A 17,037-nucleotide genomic window follows, 5' to 3' on the forward strand; every position below is an offset into this window, starting at 1 on the left:
TGAAGGGGAGGGTGTAGGTGGGGAGTGAGGATATTTGGATTTGAAAAAAGAAGAGATATTGGAAGATAAATCATTATTTATTCATTTTAATTTATGTTCTTATAACATTTTCTGGAATATTCTTACAGAGTTTTGGTTATTATCCATAAATTCGCAAATGGTCGGTTGGAATAAATATGTTGCATATCTTCTTTAATTAAAGTGACAAGAGAAAAGATAAGGGGATTTCTCCAATGACATGTCGAATGGTCGCGGGCTTTACCTCCAGTAGCTGTGTGTGTGTGTGTGTGTGTGTGTGTGTGTGTGTGTGTGTGTGTGTGTGTGTGTGAGTGTGTGTGTGTGTGTGTAGTGTGTGTGTGTGTGTGTGTGTGTGTGTGTGTGTGTGTGAGTGTGTGTGTGTGTGTGTGTGTGTGTGTGTGTGTGAGAGAGAGAGAGAGAGAGCGAGAGAGAGAGAGAGAGAGAGATTTCAAAAATCGCGCTTTAAAAATTAATCAGCGCTTGATATATATTTTAGCCGCGGTAATGGTTATAAGTTTTTTTTCCACGTCTATTCTTGGTTCAAGTCAGCTAGTTGGAGAGACATGAAGTAAACGTGCCAAACGCGACTCTGGTGTGAAGCCTGAACACCTTCACAGCATTATTCGAGCCTTCCTTTTCCCCTCTTAGAAATGTGCAGAGCTCAGTTGTAAAGAGCTTTGCGCTCCTGGTGCAAGGGGGAATCCAAAGTGATGCATGTCAATTTCTCCAGGCATCTGGTCACATGACTGACTTGTTCCTGCGATGTATGGAGATACATTTCCACGTCAGCTTACGTTTCCAAATTTTTACTCCGCGGATCAGCTTCAAACAGGCAGCAGCATCTAAGGACCATGTTTAGCTGTGCGAATGCGAGCTGTTCTTGCGCTAGGGGACCCCAAGAAAGCGATGATGGATTTTGATGAGCGGGTTTCTTGTGGCTCTAATCTTTATTTGCCTAGCTGTACCTATTATGTCTCGGGTCCGGATTTCTCCAGCCTGCCTTCTTTTCTGCCCCAAACACCGGCTTCTCGTCCCATGACATACTCTTACTCGTCTAATATCCCCCAGGTTCAACCTGTGCGAGAAGTTACCTTCAGAGACTATGCCATCGATCCCTCCAATAAGTGGCATCACAGAAGCAATCTCCCCCATTGCTATTCCGCAGAGGAGCTGATGCACAGGGAGTGTCTTCCTACCAGCACCATGGGCGAGATGCTAATGAAAAATAGCGCCAGCGTTTACCACCCCAGTTCCAACGCGTCTTCCAGCTTCTACAACCCGGTGGGTAGGAACGGTGTGCTGCCGCAAGGATTTGATCAGTTCTTCGAGACCGCCTACGGTTCTGGTGAGAATCAGCAGTCGGAGTATTGCGGGGAGAAGAGCCCAGGTAAAGTGCCGTCTGCAGCAACTTCAAGTTCGGAGACTTCCAGGGTGTCGGTAGAGAAGGAGACGAGTCCCGGGAGCAGCAGCCCGGAATCTTCTTCCGGCAACAACGAGGAAAAAAGCAGCAACTCTAGTAGGTAGAATCAGTGCCCACTTATGAGGGAAAGTTTTGCGATCTCGCGCGCTGCTGTTAAAAATTTTATGTGCTGTTTTATAAGCATATAAGGGGGTTTATGGATGGCCTGTAGATTCCCCAACAAAACTTTTTTTATATAAATGACAGGATCACGTGCTCCGCTCTGAAATTGGCCGTGAAATAACACCAGCCAATCCCTGCATTAACATACCTCAAGTAGCACCTCAAAAAAGTGAATTTTGGATTAAAAATCTGATCGCTTAAATTATCAGGTGGACATTTATTTAAAAAGGTAGACTTTTGGCCGCTGTGATCAATGCGTGTATGAATACAGCTCACGGATTCTATAAAACACGTGTTGACACAAAAACTATTTATAGGTTGTATTCAGTTCCATAAGTAACCGCTTTAAAACATAACAGGGATAAAATGACATTTTTAACAGCAACATAAATACTGCAATACCTTTAGCACGGAGCTTTCCATCATAAAAAAGGACTTATTTCAGGTCGGAGTGGCTATATTTTATTTAATAATCACATTTTATAGCTGGACGTGAGATAAGCACAGCCTTAGCGTTACAGTATTACTTCTGGAGGTTACTTTTGTTGACTTCTTCAGTACGGAATATCTACACAATGACGTCCCCACCCCAAAGGAAACCAATTCCAGTTTCCCAGTATCTTTATAATGTTAGGTTGGTAATCATCTACTCCAAATCCTTTTAAAATGTAATCCCTTTGATAAAATAAAACGTCTTGCCTTTCGCTTAATTTTGTCTTTGATACTCTCATCCTCGAGCATTTCACTTTTCAAATGTGGTTATCTTCCAAAGAGGGTGGCTAGCCCTTTGGATACATAAAGCCCCTTTGTGATTTCAAGTATCTTTGGAAAGGGAGTATTACCGCTTCAACTTAAGAAGTTCTACGACCGTTCTGAGCATCGAGGCGGCCATCTTTTGTCCTAAGGTTCATTCAATACGTTAAAAGCGCTTCTATGCTTTAGCTAACTTTTCTGTATCGCGAGCATTGGTGGAGAATTTCGCTGTGTACAATGTAGGAACTGCATAAAACTTTTTTTCCTGTTCGCTGAAAAGTATAATCCTCACATAAAGCACTGTCTACTCTTATTTACGGCTATCAACGTTTTAACCCACTGTTTACCTGTTGCAGGTGGTCAGCGTACACGTAAAAAAAGATGCCCCTATACCAAGTACCAGATCAGGGAGCTGGAGAGAGAATTCTTTTTCAGTGTCTACATTAACAAGGAGAAGCGCCTACAACTTTCCCGGATGCTCAACTTAACCGACCGGCAAGTTAAAATTTGGTTTCAGAACAGGAGGATGAAGGAAAAGAAATTAAACAGAGACCGCCTTCAATATTACACTACGAATCCATTGCTCTGAGATTAGACTGAGTTTACAAAGAGGCATTCCATCTTCCTAACTTCTACGATGAAATCGGCCAGGCCAGAACGCAGAGGTAAAAAAAACACTCAAGTTCGAGTTTGTGAGCAGACACTTTAATTCAGCTCTGACGGGCCAGACGACTTTCCAAAGCTAATTAGGACGTCTAGTTTCAACTCTAAAAAGTAACTGGAATTTATGCTCATCGTTGACTACACGCACACACACACACACACACACACACACACACACACACACTTCTAAACTCATATCCGTCGTCTATATGATTCATACAGAGAGTGTCTCTAGAGATTAACTTTGAGATGTCAAGGTGAACGTTTGAACATAGTTAAGCAGAACTGGTTTTGTAATTGAAGAAAGAAAGCAGCTTCCATACATGAACGGACACGTGTACTGAAGCCCTAGGAGAAAGAACTGACTCTTGTGGACCTGCTGCAATATAAGAATATTTTTAAAAATAAGGTGATAAGATGCGCATGCTTTAGATTAGGAGCATATCAGTGGCTCTCAATGCCAGCCACAACAATTGGATATATATTTGTTATCTACGGTTACCAAAAGTAGCAAGCAGTCTCGTTCTTTTGCATCTCAGCCTTCGGGAGGACAGAACTTAGCGCAGCAGCAATTCTGCAAATAATGCCAGTTTATCGCTGCTTAGCGTACTGAAAACTTGTCTATAGGAAAGGCAGACGGTAACTTCGGATCTCTACGATAGAATCACCTTTATTTCCATAAATAACGATCAGTACTCCCCATCCCCCACCCCCATAATTACCCAAAATGAGAACATGCATGCAAGTATCCAATTTGAAATTCATAGCAAAAGGAAAGACCGTTTCTAATGAGTGTGGAATTTATATTAGTCATTAAAATAAGCAAGTGTGGTTAAATTCAGTTTTACATGTATAAATCTGTATATTTTAGCTGTTGGCCTCGATATATTAACACCTTACCATTTAATACATAGCTTGGGATAATAAGATATTTGAAAACCGGCTATTTTATGCTCGCTGAAGCAATTTGTGTGTGTTTATTTGTACTTGATACATCGTGCTTCGTAATTTTCAAATGCAGTTTTTACTTTCAAAGGGAAAAGATGCTACCCGCGAAGGCATACTTGAGCACAAAGTATTGTAAATATGTCGCTCTTTTGGTACAGATGAATGTGTATAGGAATTGGGTTTAAAGGTTGCTGCTCACGCATCTATTCTTGTCACGGATTCCTCCAAAGGATGACCAGTCTGCAGTATTTACAGTATTGAAGCCATCTTTATCCGTGTGAACCAAAGACAGAAAAGTATTTTCATTGAGTGTTTAATTGCACAATGGTAACATTTCCTGTACATTCAACATATAAGCTTTTTATAGATCGATATACTTATAGGCCGTATTGTCCAAAAATCGCCCACACGTAACCAGACAACACATGCCAGCCCTGAAAATCCCTTCGGTTTATTTTATCAATTTAATTTAAACGTTTCGATGTGGCTTTTGCTATTAACATCATCAAAACAGCTTATTTTCTCGTTCATTCTGGTAAAATGACAGATGACAACGGTCGATTGCTTGCCGTTATGTTCTTTTTTGGTAATTCTATTTTTTTTTATTTTGCAAAACACTGAAATATAACAAAAGGCTGGAATATGCATCACAGAGGTGGTGTTTTCTACATTAAGAAATTTGATTTTGAAAATAAACAACAATTCCTTCAAGAGCAAAGTCCTCATCAAAAGCTGTTTAATTAAATGTGATGTCGACGTTTGCTAACATTTGTATATAATTTATATTTATCAATTTGACTAAAATGGGGTAAATTTGCATGTCCACGTTCAGAGAGCGCACAATTGGATTTAATGTAGAAAAATTAATTAAGGTACTTTTTCTTACGGCGGACTTTGTTAGGTATTCAAGACAGAACTAAAACACCTGCGAAGTATTGTATTATTGTTCGTTTCATGTACGTAATAAACAACCATTAAAGCTGGATAACATTCCACATCTGTCTACATACATTGGTACGTTTCTTTAGTTTGTATTCTGGAAAATAAGACATTCAGATCAAATTTCGGACAATGATAATTTCAAATATTCAAGTCATATTAAAAGCCTTATGTTCGCATTAACAAAATTAGACGAAAAATCAAAAAAATTGCGTTAATTTAAACTTTATTCCATACACACGAAAAAAAACCTGAAACTGTCATGAGGGAAATTTTGTGGGTCTTTGCTCTCGGTTTGGCAAATATTGGACTGCGTTTGTTAAGGTTCATAGGGTGTATGTTAGAAGAAATTGTAATGCATTATAGTTGTGTTACAATATCTTTAATGCTGATTTTTTTTTCGCTTTCCTGCTTGTTTCCTGGCTTTGAACTTCTGTTACGTCGTGGACGTCACCTCTAACCTTGGGGGGGAAAGGGATAATCAGCTCTGAATCTTCCACTCTCTGCTCAGACTCCCGCCGGCGGTGACGGGAGGCCGAAACAAATTATAAGCGACTGATCAACAGTATTGGCAGAGATACTATCGAGACATGTTCTCACATCATGAAAGTTTAATGTTGCGTGTGAGGCTGCTTTAATAATGAATGATACTAACAGTGATTAAAGATATGAGTTAGTTTTTATATCTAGAGAAGAGGGAGTTGAGACAAGTATGGTAGCCTATGAAGGGGCCGTGGCATTAAAGGCAAATGACAAGGGATCGCCTCTGTTGCTTGGTTACTAACAGCGGGATAAGTCGTAAAGTCTTTTTTAATTGCAGCTCTCTGCTTCTTAATATTGGGGCAATAGATATGAAATTCCAAATGCGGGGAATATAAACAAAATCTTCGAGTTTAATTGTTCTCCCTCTCTAGATATCGTTTTGCGTTCGCTCGGTGTTTCTGCACAACTACACGAGAGAGCTATGACCATGAATTCTTCCAGCTGGACACACACAGTCCACATGGTGGCGCCATTTAGATCAATGTCAAAGCCGCTTTGGCGACCGCAAAAAAAATATAAGGAAAAATACTTTGTCGATGTTCCAAAGTACAAGTTTAATGGGAGGTATGTGAATCTTCTGAAGCCAAATTGAAAACCGCACCTCTCTATTTGACAAATTAAATCTAATCCAAATTGAATATCCAATAAAGCTCAGAAATAACAACTTTTTTTTGCTAACAGAAGAAGGGTGATCGGGTTCATGCAGATACAACATGGATTCTTCAACCTAGAAATGTTATCACACAATAATCACCGAGGAATTCAACAGCTTAGGATACAATTAATGTGAAATTTGAATTCGGGTGGAATGAATTGTTTTAAATTGTTCTTATTTCGTTAAAAATGTCTAGGAAAGGGAATGTATTTCAAATACGACAGATTTTAATTGCCTACTAAACTAGATTAGAAAATACAATAAACTTGCTTCTTAAAGAAATCACGAGAATGTTATACAATAAAAACATACACAATGTATATTGTCGAATTTACTAGTTAGGAAGGAAATGTTTTTTTCTGCAACAGTTTCGTGTATTTTGTTTTTCCTTCTGTTTTTGCACGATATTGCATGATTTTTATTGTCAACTTAATGCTAACATTGGACATCAAGCGATGTAAAATTTAATTTGCTTATTTCCTCCAACAACCAGGGTGTAATATTCTGAGAAATATTTTCGCGAAACGACTATATGTATTATTCAAAACTGTCTCTGGGTGTAAATGTGCTCAACCGCTGAACTTTGCATTTAAGGTTCAGAGCATTTCCGACCCTTTTCTGTTTTCCGATTTTGTCCAGTTCCCATTTATTATTTTATTTAAAACATGAAAGAATAAGTATATATTTCTTCTTCAAAAGTATAACAATAATATTAGCGCAGTTTCATGTTTTCCTAAATATTATCGAATGTTAAAACGTCAACCGAATCGTGTAACTGGGCTAGGTTTCCTCGTTTGCCCGCATTATCATATATATAAAAAAGCGATATAGGGTCTTTTCAAATATTTGTGCATTTTTAAACTATGGGAAAACATTATGAAGCATTGGTTGCATATTTTTCCAAAGTATATTCGATTATTTATTTCTCGCTCTGCTTAGTTTTAACGGTTAACGTAGAAATTAGATCAATCTACTTCTGCGGACTATTTCTCTTATTTGTTGATATCCATCGACCATATTGTGTTTTTAACATGGACGACTAATCTACAACTGGATGCAAAGAAATGCGAAAGTTGCTAAAATTTAACGTCAATTCGGAGCATATTAAGTGCACGATTTTGTACATTTTGAAGTAAATTTTATGTGAAGTTCATACTTGCTGACCGTCTTCTGCGGGGAATCTAAGATTAATTTTGTCTTGTACAGTGTTACGTTCCGTAGCGATGCCCTGTGTTAACTAGTCTGGCTAAACAATGTATAAGCATGATATGTCTAACAAATATTATTGCGTTAAATTGTGTTGGATGCGGGTACTGTAGTTCAGTTGATTGCTTGCTTGCCTGTATATATGTAACTTTATGCGACTGTGCTAAGCTAGTAAAGGGTTTCGTTAAAACGTCAATATTAATTAATTATTGCCTATGGAATCTTTCCGTTAAATTGCAAAAAATTACCTACTTCCTATAATTGAACAATACTTCCAATCTATCTTGTGTCATTTATTGTATTCCTTTGTTTCAGACAATGTAACAAAAATTGCAACTTCCAGCTATTATCTTCATATCTTTTAATAATGTGTTGTGAAGAATGTCATGAAATGCATTCCTATCAGGACTCAATACAATTTCAATATTTAAAGCATGCTATTTGGAAGCTGAGGCAATCTGAAGCCACAGCGCCCTCTAGGTCTAGGACTAGCACTTGCACGCAGCACAATATTCATTCATTCTGTTTGGTTGCCGGATAAAGTGTGTTCCGGTGTTTCGGTGCTGAATATATTTAATAACCGGAACCGGTAACAAAGCAACGAAAAATAGATCTCAGTTTTGAAGAGGAATTTAAATTTTCGTGCTTGCTGCATTGATATGTGCAAAATGTCATTAGTAGTTTGTTTGTTAAAGGCCATATCATCAAAGGAAACAATTTCAACAACTGTTCTTTCCTCTTGTCAGGGAGATCAGGTTTTCCGCTCTAGAAGCCAGTGCGTCTAGATTTTTAAGTTATTGATATTCCAGTCTTTCAAGTGTAAGAAGACATTAACTCTTTGATTAAATATCTCAATTAATTGATAGATATCTAACTGAGTGAACATCGAAAATAAGCGGTGGAAAGAATAGGCATTTAGTGCGCGAGATTGCCAAAAATGTGAAATATTGAAGGATGAATTTAAAAAGTAGGATGGCTAACGAAGAAATTCATCTTCCTAACTTTCCGGAAAATAAAACAGTTTAGACAATCTGAAGTTGATATAATCGATTTAAGAATCAGTTTATCATTTTCTATTTCTAACAAAACACTTTTCAAAAATAATTTATTGTGTATATTTGGCTGCGTGCTTGAACTATTACTATATATTTTACGTGTCACTATTTACAAATTGCTTTGCATCAAAACTTCCGTTGTTGCCCCGGTGAGTTCCTCAAAGCAGGACGTCAATGTGCTGTAACGCATTTTGCTAAAGCAGAGTCTACTGCAGAAAACTGGTAAATATGATAGAACTGCTTACAGTCTGTTTTTTATTTGAATAGATGGGGGCGGGGGTTCAATAATGAAAGTTAACTATTTGTTCTGGGACGTACAAGCTGTACGTTAAACAGATCTGGCATGTGCACGCTTCATAGTTGAATTTTGCCTTAATATGAACATAATGCTGGATTATGGAATGGCTTAAAATTGAACATTAATACCCACAAATCCTTCATTGTTTAGAGGTATCAAGTTATTGAATGAAACGTTCTGGATAGAGTAGATTACTGATGCAAAGAATTTGTTGTAATTATACATTTTCCGCCAACTCTATTTTCAACGTGGGGCATAACATGGATCTTTTTAGTTTGCGACTCGACCCCTGCTGTGTCACCTTCACCGTGGCCGGTGCAACTAAATTGCCGCTTTTTTTTGGTTATAAAGCCAGTGAGCTACTCTGTCAGCGTGTGTAAAAAAACTTCTCAATCATTTAAAGAATATGGTTAAGAAAATGAAAATCCATAGCTCAGATTATTCCAAATTCTATACTTAACAAAAAGGTAATTTCAAATAAATGAAATCTACCTATCTGTTTCAACAACATCTAGTCAAAATCTCGTTAACTTTAAAACCAAGTCGAATAATATGAGTTTGCGCAAGTCTGTATTTATTTGCATGTATTTGGCAATGCGTGGCTTCCACATCATTTGAGCAATTTTACCTGCAATATCTTAAGGGAAACTAACATTAGAATTATTTAAGATCCCGTTTTATATATTAAAAAAAGATATATCGATACACGATTCGGCACAGAAAACTATATATTCTATTCAGTTTATATAGTAGATTTTTATAAATCTCCCCACCCTTTTTTCGTCTGAACACCTTTTCAATTGTTAGAATGCTGATTTCATTGAACGCGTCTAAATTGAAGTGCCATAATACAAGCGCTGATTTCACCAGTTATAAACCTTTACCTTGTGGAATATTGTTCATTGTTCACGTTCAAAGTCGATTAATTCATTTGAAATTGTATAATCCAATCGCCTTTTCTTAGTCTTTTTTAAAAGGGGATACTGTTGCTACCTAACAGTATAATAGCTGAGATGGAAGTAGAACAAATGAATCAGGTCTCCTACGTTACAACAGGGACTACACATCAAAAAGTACTTCATTGGCTGTAAAGCGCTTTGGGACGTCCCGAGGTTGTGAAAGGCGCTGTTTAAATGCAAGTCTTTTGTCCCTGTTTTAAATTGTTTGAGGCATGTTCTTGGAATTCTATTTAAGCAGGCAATTGAAAAATAACGTTATTAATTTTTCTTCATTCCAAGCCATAAAACAGCCATACGTCCATTTCTGTTATTACTCTATATTTCATTTCATTGTGTTGTTCAGTACAGAGGGATTCTTATTGTTTTCTGGCTTGATCTCAGTTTATTCTGCATTCAACTCTGAATGTAAACGATGTCTTTAGATTAACGGCTTGGACTCACTATTTAAATAATTTTAAAACACATGCAACAAATTGTCCCTAAAAAATATTGCTCACCTCTAATAGTGTTGTGGCGACAACTAACCAGATTAGTTAGAATTATAGATTTAGATAGAAATAATATTTAGTGAATTTGGTATTGTTTTCTTTCATTTCTTGTCTGCGATCTTTGGCGTTAGTTTGTATTTTAATTGTAAACCGTATATAAAGTTCTTACTTCAGAACTTTCTAAACTTATAGAACAGTGTTTCTGTTTCAGAGCTTTATTCTCTGAGCAACAAATATAAAGAAAAAGAGCGCTTTATTTCCACGGGTTCTCAGTCGCCAGCTTGATCCATACACCTTAATATGTATATTGGATACATTTTATCCGAAAAGGGATCTGATAGGCAACTGTATTGGGATCTCGGGATGATTGCCTGCAAAACTATTGAATACAAAAGCAGTTAAGGGCAGACATTGTTTTTAGATTTATCGTTGAGACACAAAAAAAATGGTGTGTCTTCGACTTCTCCAGCTATCTTAGCACATCACAAGGAACTGATATTACGTTAAGTCAGAGCCCACAGATTGTAAATATTTGCTCCAGTTCCGTGTCCGAAAAGGTTTCAATGCGCACATACAGTACAATGGCCGATACACTTCAAGGGTGAGGAGTTCTGCTTTGAAGTTCAGAGAAGTTTTGGTAGATTTTGTTATTGAGAAAAAAAAACATAAAATTTTTATAAGCAGTCTCACTCAGTGCTGAAAGAGGTGAATGCGTGAGTTTTCACCTTGTATCTTTATCCGGAAAAGAGAGAAAGGCATTCAGTCTGGCCTTCAGTCTTAAGTTCACGATCTAGGGTAATAACGAGTCGGAGCCATAAGTGAGACAGCCAGCACAGTTCAGACATTGAAATCGCTTATTTACTGAAGAACCGCGATTCGCCCCTCTGCTATCTAGGTTCGCCCCTTTATCACTGACTGGAGAAGGCATTATTTACCTCAGTTGTTGCTGCGTTTTAAGACGGATGTTTTTTTTATTTACGCGCTGACGGAAAAATGTAGAAATCTTGCAATGCCCACGATCGAAATAGCATGGCGTAAAGAAAATTTTCTTCGTTATTCATTTTTTTAATGTCAGATAGAACGCACTGATCGCCACACAAAGTGCCGTCTAACTTGTTCAGAATTATGCACTTTCTAGAGCTATTTCTTTAGTATTTTTTTCTGTCTCTGCCCCTGAACTGCACGATAAAGGCGTCTCATCTCCCCTGCGTCCTCGGCAGTGCTAACCACGTTTCCTAACTTTTACCAATGTCGTAATTAACAGTCACGTACACCTTAGTAGCAAGAAAAAGAAACTTCTTCCTGCAAATCCTTGCTGCTTCAATTACTTCCTGGTGTGGGTTTTTTAAAATGTGCACACGAGACTCACGGCCCTCGCTCCATCCCTCTCCATAAAGTTGAGAAAGGCTTGCAGTGTCTAAGAAACTGAAGAAACCAATCCACTGTCCCCATTACAGATTTACTAGGAAATTGGGTTATAGACGTTTAAACCTTTCCAAAAACATACCAATAAAATTATCCAAATATGGTATCAATTTATTAAGCAATGAAACATTTACCAAGAGAACCAGATAAATATCGGGTCTCCAGCACATAAATGCCCTGCTTGTTAGCATTGGTGTACAGTAGTCCGAACCCTTATATATGAGACTCTGGCAGAGATGATAATTGTTATTTTTCCCCCATTAAATCTTTGTCTGCTCCCGTGATCACACGTGTCATGGGCACAGTGGGACTGCAAAGGGAATATTTTCATTTTTTTCTATACAGAACATTCGGATTTTTATAGGTTTTCTGGACTGCCGTGATAATTCTAAGCAGTCGTTATTGCTTAGGAAACAAGCGAGAATAAGGAATCCTCCGAGACGGCTCCTCGACGCGTGTAAAGCCGGCCTTTATATCACGCTGACCTTAACTGAAACGATATTTTAAATAACCTTCCCTTAGATTAACAATACTTTCTGAGTTTTAACCCAGCGCCAGAAGTTAAGATAGCTATAATTGGAATAATAGTGCAGAGATGGGGGGGGGGGGGGTCTGGGTGGTGGAGTGGTGGCGGTGTTAGTGGAAGTGGGGGACTGGGTGGGGGTGGGGCGGCCAGGGTGCACATTTTGATTGCGGCTTTAAGATGGCTCGTAGCAAAACACAGTCATGCTTGGGGCTGAATATTACATCCCAAGCTAACGACTACATTTTCGGCATCATTGCTAGCTACGTTTTATTAGAGGTGGCCGAGCAAGATGCAGTCAATGCGACTGACGCCCAGAACTGTCTCCTACCCAGATCCACAACCACACGTATAGCCACAAATACACCCGGTTAAGTTCTTACCTTGTCTAGGACCATGTGGATTTCTCTCTCTCTCTCTCTCTCTCTCTCTCTCTCTCTCTCTCTCTCTGTGTGTGTGTGTCTATATGTTTGCCTGGGAGGGGCACTTATTACTGTTGCATTAATTTCTATAACAATACACAAATATTAACATTAATTTGTGCATAATCATCCTGCATACTAAATTGGGGGAGAGAAGGTCACCAATCGAAGGCCACATTTCCATACTGATATTTAAAAAAAATATATGGCAGTTTGGCTTTCTCTCTGTCCTCATTTTTTAAGTTGCCTCTGAACGGGACGGGGTGACAGAGTCTGAAGGAAGCTTCCGCTTCCCGCTTTGTTTTAAACTCGATCGGGTTGTAGTTAAGACGCTTGTAAATTTTGTTTAACGGCAACGCACTCTATTTTTTAAGACGAAATGATGAGGTCGATTTTATAGGTATGGTAAACGATGTATACTCTGGCCCAGCCGGTCGAAGGGCAGATGAATGAAGTATTTCGCAACAACTGATTCTGGATATTGTGATTTGGGATAAAATACCACGAATTGTCATAATTCAGTCACACCAAATATCCATGCTGTAGAAATAGATGGATAAGAATAAATGCTTGTTTTATTAGGGTGTTTCTTCGACCTTCCGCACTTAACCCACAGCGCTGCAGAATGTTACATTAACCCACTAAGCTCTAAGCTACGCAGGCCAGACGTAGAGCCACGGATTTTATTTCAGAAGTGATTCTTCAAGGAATAGCAATGGAAGAAACAATCAGTGAAGAGACACCGTGGATCTGAATTACAGTGACCACTATGAAACTCTTGCAGCTGGCGGCTGGGTAATTACAATCAGATCGGTGAAAGTCAAGATTACTTGTGTTTACGCGCGAGTATCCTCATGTGAAACCTCTACGCCCGATTAAAACTGTAGAATATAGAATTAAAACTTTGTTCTTTTTGCCAACTGCATTGGCTAATAATTAAAAGTATGTAAATAACTGCGGCTTGTAATTGTTATGTGGCTTCTCGTTAAATTGAAACTTGTAATATTGAATTAGCATTTTGCGCCTTTTAAAATTTTTACTTGAAGGCCATAATTGTAATACAGTAGAACTGAATAAATAAAGATGCATTTAGACGCTTTTTGCAGTTTACCGAATACATATGGTGACCTTATTGCAGTTCTGGTGACGTAGCCCCGCCAAAGAGGAGTGGCTTCTGCCCAGTTCTGCCCTTTGATTGGCTCGTCCCGCCTGTCGTGCTGCGGAGGTATCTCTAATCATATTCAACGTGTTTGCACAAGAAATGTCAGCCTGAACTGGATATCTTCTGCTTTCGCCAAATTACCCCACAACAATGTCATGCTCAGACAGCCCGGCTGCAAACTCCTTTTTAGTAGATTCTCTGATCAGCGTGGGTCGTGGCGGAGAAGGAACCTATTATCCCAACAACAGCGTATACCTGCCGCCTGGTTCTGATCTATCATACGGCATCCAGAACTGTGGACTTTTCCCATCTCTGAGCAAACGCAGTGAGAACAACTCTCAGAGTATGGTCCTGACTTCTCATCCCTACATGAGCGGGATGGAAGTCTGGTCAGATCCTCCTAGATCTTGTCGCATGGATCAACCTGCAACCCAGCAAGCAGCATGTTCCTTCCCCCAGAATATCAAAGAAGAAAATGCCTATTGCTTATATGATTCTGAGAAATGTCCAAAAAGCGCGGCATCAACAGATCTTTCCACGTTTCCAAGGCTCACGTCAGAGTCGTGCTCCACTAGTGACACTACTACTAACGGCGGGGTTCCTGTGCCCGGCTATTTCCGTCTGTCCCAAGCCTACCCGGCATCCAAACAGACACTCTATAACAACACTGGGCAGGTTGGGGCCTCTCCGTTCGTGCCTCAGTCCCAGATCCGCTTTGGAACACCCCCTTCTTCAGCTTCGACCCCGAGTGAGTTGGGGAGGAAAGGAAGCGAAGGGACATCCCCCGGCCATTTAACTTGCGGTTCCGAAAGGGAAGAGGCAGAAGCTCCTGCTTCCTCAGCAAACGAGGAGTCTTCTCCAGTCCCCTCAGAGAGCAGCAAAAACTCTCCTGAAAAAGAAACAAAAGGTAGGTACATGAGAGACAGTGGATGGTTTACAGAGCTAGCAATCTGAAATGGGTAGACGTGGCAGGTACAGCCAACAAGCCTAACAAAGGGGGGGTTCGCTCTGACCCTGTGAACTTTTTATTTTTGGGCGTGAGCTATGCTGTAAAAATTAATGCCTAGTATAGTTTATAGTGTGAGCCCACGCTCCGGAATCAATTGCACTCACATTCTAAACTTGTCAGATAAGTTACAAAACCACGAATCCCGTCTACAGTTATTTAAGTGTACCGCATATTTGAACGCAGAGTCCAAAGTAAATAAAAGACAGCCAATAAATAATACTCAAAGGAAACCAGGGACGTTTTATGATCTAGTGCGTCTTTCGAGAAAACAGGGTTAAAATAAGAAAATAGGAAAAGTTTTCAAAATAATAAAAGATAATGCTGTCATATTTTGCTTTAAGATATTTGATGTTATTAAACCAGTGTAGAATTACTGCTCATGGGATTTTGTTAAAAATATCAGAATCAATGAGAAAAGACAGTTTTAGAGGTTACCTAGTTTATTTCCTACTGTACGTAAAATTCATCCACTTAGCTATATGGGAACACCACAATACAAAGTTGAAATGCCCACCGATCATTTTAATTGTAGCTCTAACGAACTTCATAAGAAAACGTTCGAATAAGTTAGTTCAAGTGAAAAAAGTAAAGAAGTGGAAAGGCAAGAATCTTAAAGCTTTCAAGTAAAGAGTTCCACATTTCGATCTGGTATATTTGGAGTTGTTCGCTTAAGTGAAGAATCCCACTTAATCTCCTTGGATTATTGGCATGGATGAAGATAGGTTTTATTTCATGTGAAACATGGCAAGAAATAGGACCAAACACTTAAAAGTTTGAAATGATAGCAGAAGTGCTAAGCAAAATATTGTATTGTATGATCATTACACGAGTATATTTAAATTGAATAACCAACTGCGTTGGTATTAATCTAGCACTTTGATAGGGGAAATGAGTTGCACTCTTACAGAATGGAATGAAATGAATCTGACAGTGTCACTCTGAGTACATAGGATTTCTGACAATTATTTAAATTATGTCCAATTCTATTAAAGTACAATTTTCAAACTAATTTATCCTAAAAGACTCCACGTTCTCTGTAATATCACATAAACACCCAGACTGGCTTAGATCACGGAATAATTCAAAATGTATTATTTTTCCGTACCATGGAAACATGCAGTAAAGGTATTGACAGGTGCTGGGGAAAAAATGGACCATGTTTCTATAAGATTAAAAGTGAAAAATTCAAATAATTAGAAGATGCAGTATTTTGAATATTTCATGTTGCAACTAAAGATGGTGTACCTCATTTTTGGGCACAATGGCATAGAGAACATAGGTAAAAGTATCCATTATTGAACAAGTAGTTTCCCATCGAAAATTATTTGACGAAACATTTTGTTCTTTCTCTGATCATCTGCTTTCTCTCTCTCTCTCTCTCTGTCTTTCTATCTCTCTATTATCTATTTCTTTATCTATCTATCTATCTATCTATCTATCTATCTCTGTTTCGTTCCTTTTGCTTGCTGCCATTTCTTTTACTCAACAGGGGAAGTGAAAGCTGAAAATGGGGCTAACTGGCTGACTGCAAAGAGTGGCAGGAAAAAACGATGCCCTTACACCAAACATCAGACCCTGGAGCTGGAGAAAGAGTTTCTTTTCAACATGTACCTGACTCGAGAGCGTCGCCTAGAGATTAGCCGCAGTGTCCACCTGACTGACAGACAGGTCAAAATCTGGTTTCAAAATCGCAGAATGAAACTCAAGAAAATGAACCGTGAGAACAGGATCCGAGAGCTCACAGCAAACTTCAGCTTTTCATGATAAACACAGACACTGGTTTGAATATTTTAGCCGGAGACACCGGGAAGTTATGCTAGTGTTAATAAAAGACTGAAACCTTTTCCACTTACCTCTGACGCCTCAGCCTTGTGCTGATTGTAGATAAATACGATTTATGTGTTTTGTTTTTATTTGTGGAGCTAGTCTGTCTCTGTATCTATAATAATAAGTGTGGCCATCGATGAGTAAGGCATGCACAGAAGTTATCGTCCGATATGACGATTTTCCAAACAACTGAGGAGGAATAGGGTTGGGGGGGGGTGGGGAAGAAGGATGATGAACATGTCAACAATCATTTAATTGTGCTAGTTACCAATTATGAGCTAAGTAAATCGAACATTGTAATATTTAAATACATTTATGCTGTTAAAATAGTTCCAGGATAATGTTACTACCATATACCGATATGTCGATAAAAGTTAAATGTGAATATGCTGTAAAAGTGTGTTGTTACATAAATATATCACATGCCATGAACGGGAGCACCATTGCACATTTAAATGTGAAACATTGTTGCAAACATAATGAAGTAGAATGTGGGACCCTTTATTCCGTGCCGCCGATTCCCTTTTAAAAAGAAAATAAAATCAACTAGAATTGATTCATT

At 38.7% G+C, this 17,037-nt stretch overlaps 2 protein-coding genes across 3 annotated transcripts; both read left to right on the top strand.

Annotated features, from left to right (window-relative positions):
• The first annotated feature begins 846 nt into the window (after positions 1–846).
• hoxa11b (homeobox A11b) lies at positions 847–5,863 on the top strand. Of its 2 annotated transcripts, XR_010020736.1 has the most exons (3): positions 847–1,534; positions 2,710–3,018; positions 5,818–5,863. XR_010020736.1 is itself a non-coding variant. In XM_063069543.1 (2 exons), exons 1-2 carry the CDS (start codon positions 886–888, stop codon positions 2,940–2,942), a joined length of 882 nt encoding a protein of 293 aa, XP_062925613.1. In that variant the 5' UTR covers positions 847–885; the 3' UTR covers positions 2,943–4,589. The 2 variants fall into 2 exon arrangements, 1 of the variants encoding a protein (XP_062925613.1); XM_063069543.1 differs by lacking the exon at positions 5,818–5,863 and having other exon boundaries at positions 2,710–4,589.
• Positions 5,864–13,054: 7,191 nt separating this feature from the next.
• Positions 13,055–16,511, top strand: hoxa10b (homeobox A10b). The gene is made up of 2 exons (XM_063069542.1): positions 13,055–14,546; positions 16,138–16,511. The coding sequence occupies exons 1-2, from the start codon at positions 13,790–13,792 to the stop codon at positions 16,410–16,412; spliced, it is 1,032 nt and encodes a 343-aa protein (XP_062925612.1). The 5' UTR covers positions 13,055–13,789; the 3' UTR covers positions 16,413–16,511.
• Positions 16,512–17,037: the final 526 nt, after the last annotated feature.

Source organism: Mobula hypostoma, chromosome 17 (assembly GCF_963921235.1).
Source record: "Mobula hypostoma chromosome 17, sMobHyp1.1, whole genome shotgun sequence".
Taxonomy (NCBI): Eukaryota; Metazoa; Chordata; class Chondrichthyes; order Myliobatiformes; family Myliobatidae; genus Mobula; species Mobula hypostoma.